Here is a 16,632-nt window from a genome sequence, read left to right as displayed (position 1 = left end):
GAGCTGCTGCAGATTTTGAGCAGGACATTTCCTGCTGCGCCCCACCTCAATGACGTTATAGACTAAATCATGCTTTTCATAATCATAATCATCAAGCACTTAATATTATAATTCCAGATGTGTGCTCCTCGGTGGACTACTCCGTATAAAGATACGCATTTATTAGCGAATGGCGCTTGTTACCTACTGTCCAAACGACGAGGCGTTCCGTTGTATCCTTTAGCGGAAATGGGTATGAAATATTATATTTATGATTTAATAAAAATTGAACGGAAACTTGTGTTTCAAGCCATCTGTTTTCTAAGACAATGTGTCATCATCAATACAGGACATATTCTATTGTTTAAAAAAGTGTAGTTATATTATCAAACGTGACTCACGCAAAATATATTAAATTTTACAAGTATTACGTTATATGTACATTATATGGGTTGACTAGATCTCTTTCAGAGATAAGTTCACCGTTGCTAACTTATTTTTTTATAATTGAAAACTGTAAACATTCTTTAAAGTGCAATATAGAATATAATAATAATATATAACTTTATAAATATACGATAATGACAACCGCTCTGGTGTAATGGTGCGTGTGCCTTGTCGGTGGCGCCGAAACACCGATGGTTGCGGGTTCGAATCCCGCTCGATATTAGTGTTTATATAAATATTTATTTCCGGTCTGGTTGTTAGTCCTTGTGGGTCTCCCTACCGTGCCTCGGAGAGCACGTTAAGCTGTCGGTCTCAGTTGTTATCATGTACACCCGATAGCGATCGTTACTCATAGTAAGTATTATATCTGCCAACCCGCATTGGAGCAGCGTGGTGGATTAAGCTCTGATCCTTCTCCTACATGGGGAAAAAGGCCTATGCCCAGCAGTTTGACCTTACACGCTGAAGCGATTATAAGTATAATTTGACTAGCCCTTTAGCATAGTGTACTGTGAATTTTTAACATTAAGATGGCCTTATTATCTAAAATAAGTGTGTTTTTCAACGAAATATAATGATTTTAGTTTACATCGACAAGTATAGTACAGTACATATAATTAAGTTTAAGTACTTGTCAGATGTCGCTCATCGGCTTTCGAATCAATGAAGAATCATCAAAATCGATACATGCAGTAAAAAGTTATGTAGTTGCACACATAACAGAGAATTAAGAAAGTCCTTCTTTTTTTAAGTCGATTAACATACGAGCACATTCCTTATTGTAAGCGTTTATCAGGAACAATGTCACTCTATTAAAATTCAATTTTTCTTGTAAAAGGTCGTCAAGCAATTTTGACACAAGGCGACAGGAAAGAGTACGGAGAATATGGAACCCATCTTAATTTCTACGCATATGGTCAAGCTGGGTTTTCAGTGAACGTCGCCAAAACTAGTATAGTTGTTGGGGCACCTGGACTCTTGCAGTGGACTGGTAATAATATATTTTTTTTTGTTCAATAATTAATGCAAACGAAAAAAAAAAACGACTTTACATTGACAAGGTAATAAAACGTAGGTAGACGAAAAAATAGTAATGTTAAATTTAAATGGGACCATAAAACAAGCATCAGCTTTCGAATAAAACAAAAATGTGAAAATCGGTACACACAACAAAAAGTTATGAGGTATAATAGAACATAGGTTGACGAAAAAATATTTATTTATTTATTTATTTTTTAATATATAACTAGGTCGGCAAACAAGCGTACGGCTCACCTGATGATAAGCGATTACCGTAGCTTATAGACGTCTGCAACACCAGAAGTATCGCAAGCGTGTTGCTGACCCAATCCCCATTCGGACATCTGGTCACCTTACTCACCAACAGGAAGACAATACTGATTTAAAACAGTATTATTTAGCTGTGGTCTTCTGTAAGGTCGAGGTACTACCCCAGTCGGGCTGCTCCATATTTTGAGCAGGAAATTTCCTGCTGTGCCCCAACTCAGTTATATAAACATTATTATAAATAACTCGAAAATTACTTGTCAGATCTCAATAAAATTAAAGTGGGATCGCTTGACAAGTACTACTTTTCGATAATAAAGAACCATCGAAATATAATTATGTTTACCCAGTAAGACTTCTGAGGAAATATAAAATACAGTCGAATTAAGAACGTCCTTTTTTGAAGTCAATTAAAAATAATTTTAATTATTCAAAAACGGGATATTTACAATGTTTTTAATTTTTATTTTGCGGAATTCGATATTTCGGCATTAGCTACGAATGTTTTGTTCACGAGACTCCACAAAAAAAACATGATAAATCTACCGTTTTTGAATAATTTTAGCAATAAAAATAACCATTTAAATTGAAAATCTTTTATAAAAAAACGACTTCAACTTACACGAGTGATATAGCTCAAATGAGTTATATAACTCAAAACTACTCGGCTGTTTTCGGTCAAAATTAAATTTTCGTTTCAAGCAAATATTAATTTGACTGAAAGTATAAAAACATTATATTTTACAATTTAACAATTTTTTTTTCACAGGTGGCTTGGCAACGTATAAGTACTCAAATGCAAGCGAGTACTTGAGTTTACAGCCTACAATTAATCCATTTTACACTTTAGATGTTGGGCCAGATGATTACTTAGGTATTAAAATCTAATTTTTACAAGCCGTTTCGTTTTATAATTTGAAATTAATTACTTTATTAATGTTCTTAAAACTGCACGCTAGATAAAATCTATAAATATTAAATCATAGGCTAAATCTTAGGTTAGACGTTCAAAAACATTTATAAAAACCGTATAAAACTTAATATGGTATATCTCGTACGAAACAAGAATATACAAACAGAAAGATTATTGTGTAAGTCAAATATTGTATAAACTAAGTAGAGGAACTTTGGAGATGTTAAGTTTACTCAGTTGATTCTTCCCTAAATTATTTTATTGTGTTTTGGCATAATGAAACATATAATACAATACAATACAAATATACTTTATTGTAAAACCAGAAACAATACATGTAACATAAAATATGCAAGACAAATTAATAAAAAAAAATGTACAAAAGGCGGTCTTATCGCTAAAGAACAATTTCTTTCAAACAGCCTGTTTAAAGACCTGGTACATAAATATAACATATTGTACGAATAACAATTTGACAAGGATTGGTAAATATTTTAGGGTACAGCGTTGAATCTGGTGAATTTGAGAAGAGTGGAACAACCTTACACGTTGCCGGAGCTCCGAGATCAAAGTCAGGATACGGACAAGTACTTACCACATAGAGAATATAATTTTTGGAGATATCATAATGCATAATCATATTTTATTCCTATTTAAAAACGAATAACCAGATTTATTATGATCGGTGTATTGATAAATTGAAGACGACTCAAAATTGATATACATATGCACACGATTCGTTTCTGTGCAAATAAAACCTCGAATAATAACTAAAATTGTATAAAAGAATTTGTGCTTATAAAATAGGACTTTTAGTAGATTTACTTTAAACTCTTTTGTTTGCTAGGTCATCATCTATAAGCCATCGTTTCGAGAAACAGACCCTCTAGATATAAAAGCGAAAGTTCGTGGCCCACAATTGGGTTCCTATTTTGGTGCTAGTTTGTGTTGCACTGATATTAATGGAGATGGTGTCACTGACCTTCTCGTGGGAGCACCGATGTTCGTTAATACTGATGGAGGATTGCACTATGATCAAGGCGCTGTATTTGTTTATTTGACCGAAAGAAAGGTATGTTTTCATTGTTTTAATAAATGTTTTTTTTTAAATATGTTTTGCTAACTATTCAAAGACCTGGCAACTAAATTTGGTACCATAATTTACTGTAAAATATTAGATTTAAACCTTTGATAAATGTACTTTGTGACGCCATATAAACTAAAAGTTAAAAGATGTTCTTATTTCAAATGTTTAAAATTACGGTATTTTCGGCAGCATCTAATACACCAGTTTTATTTTTAACAACAAAATTTTTACAATCTTAGTAAAATTGTCACTGTTTTTTCTTTAATTTTTAGGATGATAATTTTACATTAAAAGCAGCCGGCTATGTTTCTGGTTCAGACGAAAATGGTATTCGTTTTGGAAGCGTTATAGAAAATTTGAATGACATTGATGGTGATGGCTACAATGGTAAGAAATTTGAGCAGTAGTCACTGTTTTCGTCTTTTTGTCTTATTTTTTATATGATTGATTTAGCTTGTAACATCCCATTGCTGGACCAAGCCCTCTTTCACCATATAAGAGAAAGCTTGGAGTTGATTCAACCACGATGCTCTACTTCAGGTTGGCTGATATATTCCCAACTATGAGTAACAATCGCTGTTAGATATCTATGATAACAACCAGAACCAACAATTTTACGTGTTCTCTGAGAAACGATGTGGAGTCTCATAAGGACTGACAAACAGTTCGGACAACAAATATCCATCATGAGCCGGAATCAAACCTACAACCGCCGGTGCTTAGGCGCCTGTACGGCACACGTCAGTACGTTAGAGTAATCGTCACTCAGTCACATCAGTCTTGCCTTACTTAATAATAGTAATTGATTTTACAGATGTTGCTATTGGAGCTCCATGGGAAGATGGTGGTAAAGGTGCTGTGTATATATTTAAAGGTAGCAAGAAAGGATTAGAAAAAGAGTATATACAGAAGATAGTAGTTAAAGATACTAAAGCTTTTGGCTTTTCTATATCTGGAGGTTACGATATTAACAAAGATAAGTGCAATGGTATGTACACGTAAACCTATCTATATCCTGTCTATGTAACCTATTTAATCTGAATGAGTAATTTAAATAAAAAAATAATTAGTTAGTTGAATTTATAATAGTCTTCTTATTAAGATAATATTGATTAATTATCTAACTTAATTCGAGTTTAAGGATAATTATTTCATCTATTATTGACCTGCAATAAATATGGAAACCCCAAATACCAACAGTGTAATAAATATTTTTGTTGTTCTACGAAAAGTCTTCAAGAAGGATAAACTAGCGTTTTCTATTAGAACCTAAATAGAATATTATAAACTGAAAGTAGGGAATATATTTACTGACAAAACTATAATTTCAGATTTAGCTGTGGGCGCTCATAATACTGGCGCAGTTTATGTTTTCAAATGCACACCTACTATTCATGTAGATGCATCTATAAAAGTACCAGATGCAGTTAATTTACCACAGCATGCTACTAATTTTACTGCTCTATTCTGTGTAAAAGCTGCTGAAAGTAAATTGTGGCCAGAGGTGAAAATAAGTAAGTATGAAAATAACTGTAATAGTCCAACTGCTTTTTTAAGCAAGGTTATTGCATATACATATTATATTGTTGCTTAAATTATTTATTTGCACAATAATTCAAGTTTGTTTATATTTTCTTGGTTTCGTAAGGCGCATCTACGCTACGTTCTTATTATGTGTTAATAATTATTGGACACTATTTTGGTCATGATTTACGAAATATGTGCTATGTATAAAAACTATTATGTACTGATTATGAAAATGTTAACTAAAGGCAGGCTTAATGCTGCTGTATTTTCTGCCAACAAATCTTGGTATGTGCAAGAAAGTAGCGTGTAGGTGTTCAATTATATTATTATACTAGTTTTTCTTTTAGATTAACTATAAAGGTTGGGTTTTTTACATGCCCAACGTTTCGGCTACTTTACTTTGTTGCTGTAAAGTAAAAAACCTAATAAACCGCGATAAAATCCGAAAAAGTTGATTCATTATAAGTGAAATTTGTGAAAACATTAGAAAAAAATACATAAAGGTTAGATTACTAAGTATAAAGAGAAAACTCCTCAATGGATAAGGCATAGCTGGCTTTCTATTAATTAATTTTATAACTGTTATAAATAGTGTTATATAATATATTTTATTTTTAACAGACCTTACAGCTCACATAGTAATTGATCCGATTGAAAAAAGAGCAAACGTTAAAGGAGATACGGACTATGACATATCTATTATTCCTGGTACTGAGAACTGCGACGAACAAGTTATTGAAGTGAAGGTATAGTTTACAACATTGCTTCAAAGCCGTATTAGTTATCTGTGATCATCTGTAAGGTCGAAGTACTTCCTCAGGTCGGCCTGCTCCAGATATCGAGCAGGACATTTAATTTTGTGCCATAGTTTACATGTTTATACGTAATAAAGAAATATTATACTAAATATAAAATAAAATAAATTCCATTTCAGGCAACAGCCGATTTATCCAAACCAATCTCGATGAAATATAATTTGGAAGTAAATGACTTTGGAGGTAAATTCATTCTCAATTTATTACAAAAATAACAAAACACGTAAACCTTGAAAATTGCCAATAAGAATAAAAAGATATTATGAAGCTTCTATTTATTTTCGATTAAATATTTGACCTCGATAAAATTGTAATTTTGATACTATTTTTATAGCTGCTAGAGTGGCTAGACACATTAGATTTAATAGTAATGAGAATAATATTATTTAGATTATTTTTTGGACAAAAAGAACTTGTCAACGGAAAAAAAATATTTTTTCAAAAATTTAAAATTTTAGATGAATCAGCGTCCCATCAACACGTTGCCAAGCTATCAAATGATTCAGTATTGGAGTCATCCTTCCGTATTCAACTAATGAGGGACTGTGGGGAGGACGATGAGCTCATCTGCAAGCCCTTACTTCAAATGACTTTGGTACCCTTAAATAGGTAACGCTGTAATTATTTAACTTTAAGTATGCAGTTGTGGTGAAATAAAAAAAAATGGTTTTGTGGTCGTTCCTTTGATGTTTCTATACTTCTTAATAGAACTTTTAAGTAAGCTATTTCATGAGAATACATATACATACAAAATCTATAAAATTTTACAAAAATAATGCATATTACAAAAACAGTATAATATATAATAATAAAAAATACTATTTTTATTATGTTTATTGTAAAATTCGCATCAACTTTTTGAACTTGATACCAAAATCTTTTAAATTGATTGAAGTAGAAAATTTTTAGATAATTACTAAACTAAAAAGTAAAATAAAAAGCGTATAACTTATGTGAAATTTTATTTGGGCATAAAATTCTAATTGTCTTATGAAGTTTAAAATATAGATTTAAATGAATGAATATTGTCTCTTTCAGTACATATACACCTGGAACAAATGATAAAGTAGGCGTAAAAATAACTATTGTTAATGAGAAAGAACCGTCATTTGGAGCAAAAGTTCAACTTTCATTACCATCTTCACCTAAAAGGCTACCTCAAGAATGTAGTTTGGAAGAACTTAACGTAACTTGTGTCGTACCCTCTCCATTAAAGCGTTTAGAATCTGTAGAATGGGAGATAGACCTTGAATACGTATACAGAGACTCAGAAGAAACGGAATTAGTAATAGAAGCAAAGCTTAACGATCCATTTTACAATGATACAGATATTGACAGGATCATGAAGAAAGCTGTGATTTTGATAACACCAAAAGCGAATTTCTCAATCAGTGGGTAAGTAAGATGTAAGCAAAAATAAATTTTCTTGAAGAATAGAACTACGGCTTGTAAATTCTAAAAACATTTCCTTCAAATTGCAAACCAAATATCAAAATGTTAATAAATTATTTGCAGTGTTACTGAATAATTAAATTATATATCTATATTTATAAGTGAAAGAAATATTTTTTTTTACATAATTACGTATTTCAAGTAAGTTTAAATTACTTTAGGTTTATTACAAAACTTGAAAAGTATATAACACGTAGAATTATTTTATATACATTCTTTACAGTATCAAAGCTTTTCCACAATACAATAATCAAAAACTTGTTTACATATCGAAACACCAATTTTTTTCTTATATTTTCTAATGATATGTGTTAAAGACTCACATATATACTTTAGTACAAAGTTCAGTCCAATAAAGTAAATTTATTCAGTATTGTTTCGCTATATTTGGAAATCCTGTACCCAATACTGACCTATATCAATATTTGTTACATAGTAACTATGCAAATCCTCGTATTCAGAAATTTGTGTATTCCACTAGAGTGTGCCGACATTAATTTATACGAACGCAACGAAAACAGAACTTGCCTTTTAAAATTGAAACTAAAGCAACAGTTATCAAAGTTTTACAATTGCTTACAATTTTCAGGAAAGCGTTGCCAAACGCGACCGTTGCAGTAACGAGGGACAAATTTAACGAAGCAGGAAATGTGACTTTTGTTCATTATTATGAGGTAATTTTATTTTCATTTCAACTGTTCTTATTTTTTATTTATTTTTTTATTTTTTTGATAACGTTTCGTTAATTTTTTATAATGTATTATTTATATTATTTTTCACTTTGAATAAATTTCTATTCCTAGTTTTTTATTCGTTACTGAACTGAGCTGAAACTCAGAGGAGAAAATAGATTTAACTTAATACGCTACGATGCTATTACACTAGCGGCGTACCGTTCTACTGCGGGTTATCAAGTAATTCGGCTCGACCGTATTTTCTTCGTAATGATCATTAGCTACGGCTTTATGTTCTCTTTGAAGTATGGAAGACCCACAAGAACTAAAATCCTAAACAGATACAAATCTTTTTACGTGTAATCACTAATTAGCTGATTTCAAAAAATTATTCGAGTGTATTTTGTTTGTGTTTTACATCATAACTATTCACTGGTTGTGTCACTATTAACCGATTTTGCAAATTAATCTTTTAATCTGGTTCTTGTCATGTGATTCTATTTAAATTTGATTGAAACGTGTAATTTTTGATTTATCACTTTTTCGAGTAACCTGTAGTAATACTACTTATGGGTTGTCTGGAAGAAATGGCTAATTAGCCATAAGTCCGCCCATTGTACTTCACTGTCTATAACTATCTTTATGCTTTGTTTGTAATATATTTCTGGTGTACAATAAAGTATAAAATAAAATAATAAATAATACAGGAATAGATAATCATATTATTTTGTCATTTGTCTTGGTGGCGCGATTACAGGTAGACTTTTTTTTTTAAACATGGGAACAACACAATGGGAATGTTTCGTAATATACACAAAGATATTATCCCCAACGATCCGCTTTCTTAATTATATTGCTCTCAAAACCCTCGTGAAATCTCCAAATTATTCAACCTATTACGAAAGTACCGTCAAGATGGGGTCGAGGCTTATAAAAGCTATAAAGAATATATGAAAAAACGGAAAATAAAAACTTTAATATCGACATTAAAAACGAAAACCTTTCCTTCAAAATATGATAATTAATTTGTAAGCTCTCTGGAACAAGTACAAAATTTTATAGTCCTCAAACACAGAAAAGTACAGGACTGTACTGAAAAAAACTAAGCTGTTACTGCTGGAAAAAGACCTCTAGAATAGAAAGTGAAAATTAAATCGGAATGAAACTAACGGTGGGTGTCGTAAGAGGCGACTAAGGGATAACAAGGTTCCACAACCATCTTGGAACTTAAGAAGCCGACCGATGGCGGGATAACCATCCAACGGGCTTTGAAATACACAGGCCGAAGACGGGCAGCAGCGTCTTTGGTGCGACAAAGCCAGTACTGCGGTCACCAACCCGCCTGCCCAGCGTGGTGACTATGGGCAAAACACATGAGTTCACGCTATTTTTGGCGTAAACTTGTGGAGGCCTATGTCCAGCAGTGGACTGTATAGGCTGTAATGATGAAACTAACGGGTTAGTGTGCTCTCCGAGTCACACTGTGAAGTCTCTCAAGGACAAACACCTAGCCCAGAATCAAATGTTAAAACAAGCACAATATTCAAACGACAATACTCAGTTTATCTCTTACTATCTGATCCACTTCTAACTTCTTACTGCCTTTTTTCTTTTCCGTTATTATATCAATTTTTAATTTTCCTTTATAAGGACATAAAAAATGGTCATCCAATCCAGTACAATCGTTTGGAATTTACGCGGGTACATAAATTTTGGCGATTCGTTTTTATTTATACACAGATTTAAACAGTACATTAAAGTGACACGATTAACGCCAATTTGAAACAGATGACATGGAATTTAAAATAAATATTTAAACATTTGATTGTAACGTATAAGAATTGTATTTATATATCTTTTTTTTAACAGATTACCAATTTCGGTCCCTCCGATTGTTTCCGCTTACCTGTGCAAGTAAATATACCGGATAAGGTATGTAAAAAAATTGTATTGTTTTTTTTTTGTTGTTTCATTATTACTACATGTTTATCGACGTCTATATAATACAGCTAAGAGTGCTATTTTTTTTAAATCTCAGTTCGAGGAAATTTTTTTTCACAAATTGCCTAGTGATTATTGTAGGCGTGAATATATAATCATAAACGACATACTAATAAAAACTTATACAGTGTTATTCAACTTTATATTCTCAATAATTTTTAATAAAAAGTTTTAAACTGAAAGAGGTTTGTCTATGTAAAAACTTTCTTTTATTTTTTTTCATTAAAAAAGTATTTTATATCGCTTGTTATATTAAATTGCTTTCGAGTAATATTGACGAATTTTACAGGTGAATTTGTCAAGTCGTATCAAGGGCTGTACGTATGATGGCTCGCAGTGTGAATGGACGTTATCAGCAAAGGTTTCTACACCAGTAATCTTTTCATTAAGATTCAATTTGGCCGAACACGGTATCTTGCTTATCTATTTCTTTGTTAATAAAAATAAGTCTATAATTGTTTTGTAATTATTATTGGTGCTGTAAACATCATCATCAGCCTAACAAAGTCCACTGCTGGACGTAAGCCTTCCCCAGGGTTCTCCACAAGCCCCGATTTCCCACTTTTGACATTCAGTGCCTACCAGTCTTTAAGTCGTCGGTCCATGTTGCTGGATAGACGGCGTCCAACACCATGTTTGTCGAGCCATGATCATGGTTTACATCTATGGCTGACGAAATATCTACTATGTTAGTTTCTTCACTTTGAGTTCGCTTTGTTACGACTCAGTGCATATGTAATGAAATCGCACTAACTTATAAAATTGTTATGAGATAATACATTACAAAAATGTTGTAACATTCAAATAATTCAGAACCTTCTCCAACGACGATCTCCTACGTAGAAAAGAAGGCCTATGTTCAGCAGGGGAACATTACTGAATGGCTTAAATAATCATTCAGGAATAGATTATTTTCCATTTTACGTCACTTTTAAGTTTGATTTAGAAATATTCAATAAATATAAGTATTATTTTTGGTAAATTCTTTGTTTTAGGTGACATCCTTGAGAAACAGAATGAATTCAACGTAACCACATCTATGATCATTTTACTTAACGGTCAAAATAAGTAAGTACGTTTATGTATGAACTAACTGTGCGCGCGACTTCGTCCGCGTGGAATTTAACAAAAAATTATTGTTCAGTTCGCAAAGTTATAAAATAAATAAATTTCTAAAATAAAAGTAGACTACGTTACTCCTTCTTACATTAGCCACGAGTATCTCGCACTGAAAGTCCCGTCAGAATCGGTTCAGCCGTTTCAGAGATTAGCCGGAACAAACAGACAGACAGACAGACATACAAAAATTATAAAAAGTGATATTTTGGTATATGTACAGTGTATTCATACATATGAATTTAGTAAAAACGGTTATTTTAATATTACAAATGGACACTCCAATTTTATTTATTTGTATAGATTATATATTGTTTAGAAAATGTTAAGCTAATCAGCATTATGTACGTGTATTGAATAGATCACCGTATCTACAGCTAACGATGTGGATAAAATTGATTATAAGAGAGATAATTATTTTTATAGAAAACGTAAATTTTGTTTATTTTATTTAGAAAACAGATTTATATGCTTTTCATTATAATACAAATTATTATAGATGTGTTGAGTTAGCCCACAATTGTGATTGTCAATAATGGTAATTATCATTTAAAATAAGTTGCAATGTTGTTGCAATGCATTGTGTTGGCTTCCTACGTAATGAAACAAAAAAATAATAATAAAAACAGCTTCCGTTATTGCAGTATGCTTAGTTAACATCAGCTTAGCACAGATTATTATGTAAAATAAAATAATCATAATAAATTAGATATAAGCGTTATACACGTGTATAAACGGAACAGATGTTTAATTTGGACTTTTCTTTTTGGTCGGGATGAATGTCCTTGTATATTTTCCTGTTAGTGAAATTGTCAGTCCTGGTTGTTATTACAGATATCTGATAGCTATCGTTTTATTTATTTATTTATTCTTTATTGTACACCACATAGAGTAATTTAATACAGAATTGTAAAGAAAAAAAGAAGTATAATGCACAATGAGGCGGCTTTATCGCTCGATAGCGATTTCATCTAGGCAACCTTAGGGTTAGGATTAGAGGAGAAAAAACAAGAAATAAGTAGGTGGTGTATAACAAACGTACACCTAACAAAATAAGCTACAAATAATATAAATAAATTATATATAGTAAACTATTCAATATTCCTATAAGTATAAATATATACGTACATAACAATAAAATATAAGTACACGGTAAATAATACACACATACATAAATACATACATACATACATTAATACATCAACCAGCAATGTGTGTGGCGTTGTGAGTTAAACTAAAACTGTGCCTAAAAATTTAAAATACTTAAAACCTTATTTTATCCCACATACCTCATAACAATATAGGACGGTAAAGCTCTGAGGATTCCAGCACAAATATGCATGCATACAAACTAGTGTAACATCGTAAAAGTGTAAAACCTTACATTTTTTTCCATGTACAGATCGGCTTCAATTACAACTAGATTGGTGTTGGAACCAAAACCGCCAATATGGCCAATCATTGTTGGCTGTGTGGCCGGTTTGTTGTTGCTGTCACTAATTGTGTTGGCTCTTTATAAAGTAAGTATAATCTTGATTTATTACTATAATTTAAATGGGCAATACATTAAAGCTTTTCCATTTTAAAATAGAAGATTAATATTTAAACGTCGAATAAAATCTTTGAAACTTCTATAAGTTAACTGAGGTAGGGCACAGCAGGAATTTCCTGCTCAAAATATGGAGCAGCCCGACTGGGGTAGTACCTCGACCTTACAGAAGACCACAGCTAAATAATGCTGTTTTCAAGTAGTATTGTGTTCCTGTTGGTGAGTAAGGTGACCAGAGCTCCTGGGGGGATTGGGGATAGGGTCGGTAATGCGCTTGCGATGCTTCTGGTGTTGCAGGCGACCATAAGCAACGGTAATCGCTTACCATCAGGTGAGCTATACGCTTATTTGCCGACCTAATTGTATAAAAAAAAATCAAGTAAGAGCTACAACTATAATAATATTTCGCTCATAAGTAAATGTTAGGTTTTATCAATAGAGTGTAAATCAAGCCTGCATAACGTTTTACCTTAACTAATATAGTATAACTTTTGGGTTACTGGTTGAAAATAAAAGGGCTAAACATTAAGTGGAATTTGAGGGTGAACAAGAAAAATATGTCATTATTTTTCTCAACTGGATACCGTCACAGTTTAGATAGTTTTATCAAAAAACCCTGAATCAACCCCTAAATATTTATCTATATTACAAGTTTTATATTTAAAATTAAAATTATGCATAAAAAAATAATAACTTGTTAATTTAAAAATAGTTTTTTTTTTTATTTTATTTATCTACTAAATATTATACTTGACGAAGGTGAAGCATTCAGTTCGTGTACAAATGTTATATAATAAGTAAAAACTTCGTGTGATGAGTTCAATATTCGCATTGTTGATTAAAATGCTAACCTAACAAAAAATGTCTATGGACGAACTAAAACAAAACGAACAACTTCTCTTTATTTTAATTTTTCATTATATTATTTAAGTCACTTGTTAAATTATTTTTTCGTAGTAGTTTGCTTGATACAGATTTTATATACAACAAGGTCGGCAAACAAGCATACAGCTCATCGGATGATAGACGATTACCGAAGCTTATAGACGTCTGCAACACGAGAAGCATCGTTGCCAGGAGCTCTGATCACCTTACTCACCACATGAATACGATACTCCAAGAAAGCAGTATTTTTTGTAATAAAAATCTTATTGTGTCAATAAATATAATATTAATAACTATATACATATTAAAGACATTGTAATCAACTAATGTCAATCAACAAATTACTGCCAGTCATCCGTCACCAAAAATCGTGAATTTCAGGCGATTTTCTCAATGTTGTCTGTTACCTAATTATATAGCTCTACCAAAACTGCTATTCTAGTCGTTGAGTAGTCCTCCTCATTTGTTGCATTCATCGATTTTTCGAAGTACTTAATCCTCCTATTGCTTTTAAGTGACTCCAAATTAGTATATTATGCTCTTTTATTATATAAAATACTTGTCTTTTCAAAAAAATTGAAAAGTATCAAAAAAAAATTTTTTTTTTCTATTTCAGTATGGATTTTTCTCCAGAAACCGATTAGAAGATTTTAAGAAACTACAGGAACAGGAAATTACGGAAGAACCGAAATCATCTAGTAATGAATTATCTTCATCAAACGCAGAATTATCGTCACAAGAATTAATTTTAGATGACTCAGACTAGAAGTGTTGAATATTATTATTCTGAACAGTAATATGTAACGTGGAGATGGATGTGAAAACCTTTTAAATTTGAAATCTGAACTTTATACTTGTGACAATTTTTTTTACGTACATCAAGATATATATGTGACTAGCTGTGCCCGTGACTTCGTCCGCGTGGAATTGAGCAAAAAAGTTATTATTCCGTTCGCAGTGTTATAAAATAAATAAATTTCTAAAATAGAAGAAGCCTTAGCTACTCCTTATTGTATCAGGTATCTGCCAGTGAAAGTCTCGTCAAAATCGGTTCAGTCGTTTCAGAGATTAGCCGGAACAAACAGACAGACAGACAAAAATTGTAAAAATGTCTTTTTGTACATGTACCGTGTATATGTACACACAAACACACACACACACACACACATACATATATATATATATATATATATATATATATATATATATATATATATATATATATATATATATATGCATTTAGTATAAAACGGTTATTTTAATATTACTAACTGACACTCCAATTTTATTTATTTGTATAGATAAAAAATAATGTCATCTCAATACCAATGTTCTGAACTTAAGGACCAAAGAAATAGGGGAAAGCATAAAACGACTTTTAATATATTATTTGTGTAAAAACTTATTTATTACAAACATCAACTTATTATAAATATAAATATGGCAAAAATAATTGCGATGACCATGCGGTGAATTGCAGAGTTTCAACTTCTTGCTTGCCAAACTGTCATAACAGGTAACAAGAATCATAATGGTGCGAGCATATGTTCAATTCAGTTCACTTCAGCCTATTGCAGTCCAATGCTTAACATAGGCCTCCCCAAGTTCACGCCAAATATTTCGGCTCTCAGTGTTCCTCTTTTGGTGGTAGAATCGATCAAAATGTTTTTATCTCACTTTGGACTTTCAATAAACCCCCAACATATTCCTGTCGTTTTTTAATTTTTAGTACCAGCTCAATTATTTTTTCATCAGACTTCAAAGTGCGAATATGGTCTGTTACCATAGCCAGGTATCCACGTGGTAGTTAAATTTCTGAAAGAGGTTTCTTGCCCTGTTCTACCATTACCTAAGCCACTTCAGTAGCCAGGATCTGCTGATCATCACCATTATGGTTGGTGTACATAAGGTTATAGAATGGCCGGTGCAGCAGAAGTCCGTCCGAGAAGGACGCCCTACGGCCCGCTACTACATTTACGCAACTATCTATGTGTATGCTGGATAAGGATTGCGGAAAACCAGGATCTCTGGCGTGAAATTTGGGAGGCCCATGTCCAAAAGTAAACTGCGATAGGCTAAACTGACTGACTGACTGATTAACTGACTGAAATCTATAATAGAATATAATTCGTCACGTAGTACTTTAACGTAACCTTTTGATAATCATTTAAATTGTATTATACATAATAAGAACAATAAGATTAATAACATTGTAAGTTATTTATATTACTTACTTTAAGTAACTTATTTCGATATTAAAAGACTTTTATTTTTAAAAATATGATTTTTTACAATTTTTGTATAAAACTAAGAATATTTAAATAATTATTTTTATTAAAAAATACCATAAAAACTTTCCAAAAACCTTTTCCCCACAAATTTAAAAAACATATTTTTGAAGTTTAACCCTTAAGAATCGGTTTACATATAAGGCCCCCGGTATAAAAAAAAATGAAGCGTTAAATATACTGATCGAATGACCTCGTTACGTTTCTCGCAACGCCATCTACTACATCATCATCTCGTAACGAAGTTTTCTAATAACGCCGATAGATGGTGTTATTTAAATCGTTTATTTACCACTTGATATGTTTTTTCTTTTCTTAGACTAGTAAGCCTTCGTGCCTATTTAGACAGTCAATCTAAAGGAGTAAACTTCAGTCGTGCGTCAGCTCCACACACTTTTTTTGTATCTCCATCCATTTCATATCTTTGTCAAATGTGTGTGACTGACGTCAACCGATGTTTTTTTTATCAGTATTGATTCATTATAGACATTATATATATATTACATTTGGAGTTATTATGTCAACGGTACCTATTCTTGACACCTAGAAAATAAAACTGCGCTTAGCCCAATAATGTTTTCATGGATTATATATATATTACACACTCCAAAT

At 31.8% G+C, this 16,632-nt stretch overlaps 1 protein-coding gene across 1 annotated transcript; it reads left to right on the top strand.

The window, feature by feature from the left end:
* The first annotated feature begins 39 nt into the window (after nucleotides 1-39).
* Nucleotides 40-14,580, top strand: LOC123655483 (integrin alpha-PS3-like). The gene is made up of 18 exons (XM_045591264.1): nucleotides 40-232; nucleotides 1,265-1,417; nucleotides 2,483-2,587; nucleotides 3,125-3,213; nucleotides 3,474-3,698; nucleotides 3,986-4,100; nucleotides 4,528-4,701; nucleotides 5,045-5,227; nucleotides 5,862-5,986; nucleotides 6,175-6,238; nucleotides 6,514-6,664; nucleotides 7,094-7,450; nucleotides 8,097-8,181; nucleotides 10,051-10,113; nucleotides 10,472-10,592; nucleotides 11,178-11,250; nucleotides 12,701-12,818; nucleotides 14,349-14,580. The coding sequence occupies exons 1-18, from the start codon at nucleotides 118-120 to the stop codon at nucleotides 14,496-14,498; spliced, it is 2,466 nt and encodes an 821-aa protein (XP_045447220.1). The 5' UTR covers nucleotides 40-117; the 3' UTR covers nucleotides 14,499-14,580.
* Nucleotides 14,581-16,632: the final 2,052 nt, after the last annotated feature.

Source organism: Melitaea cinxia, chromosome 8 (genome assembly GCF_905220565.1).
Source record: "Melitaea cinxia chromosome 8, ilMelCinx1.1, whole genome shotgun sequence".
Classification (NCBI taxonomy): domain Eukaryota; kingdom Metazoa; phylum Arthropoda; class Insecta; order Lepidoptera; family Nymphalidae; genus Melitaea; species Melitaea cinxia.
Note: the sequence above shows the minus strand (reverse complement) of the source record. Positions and strands in the feature narration are given on the sequence as shown.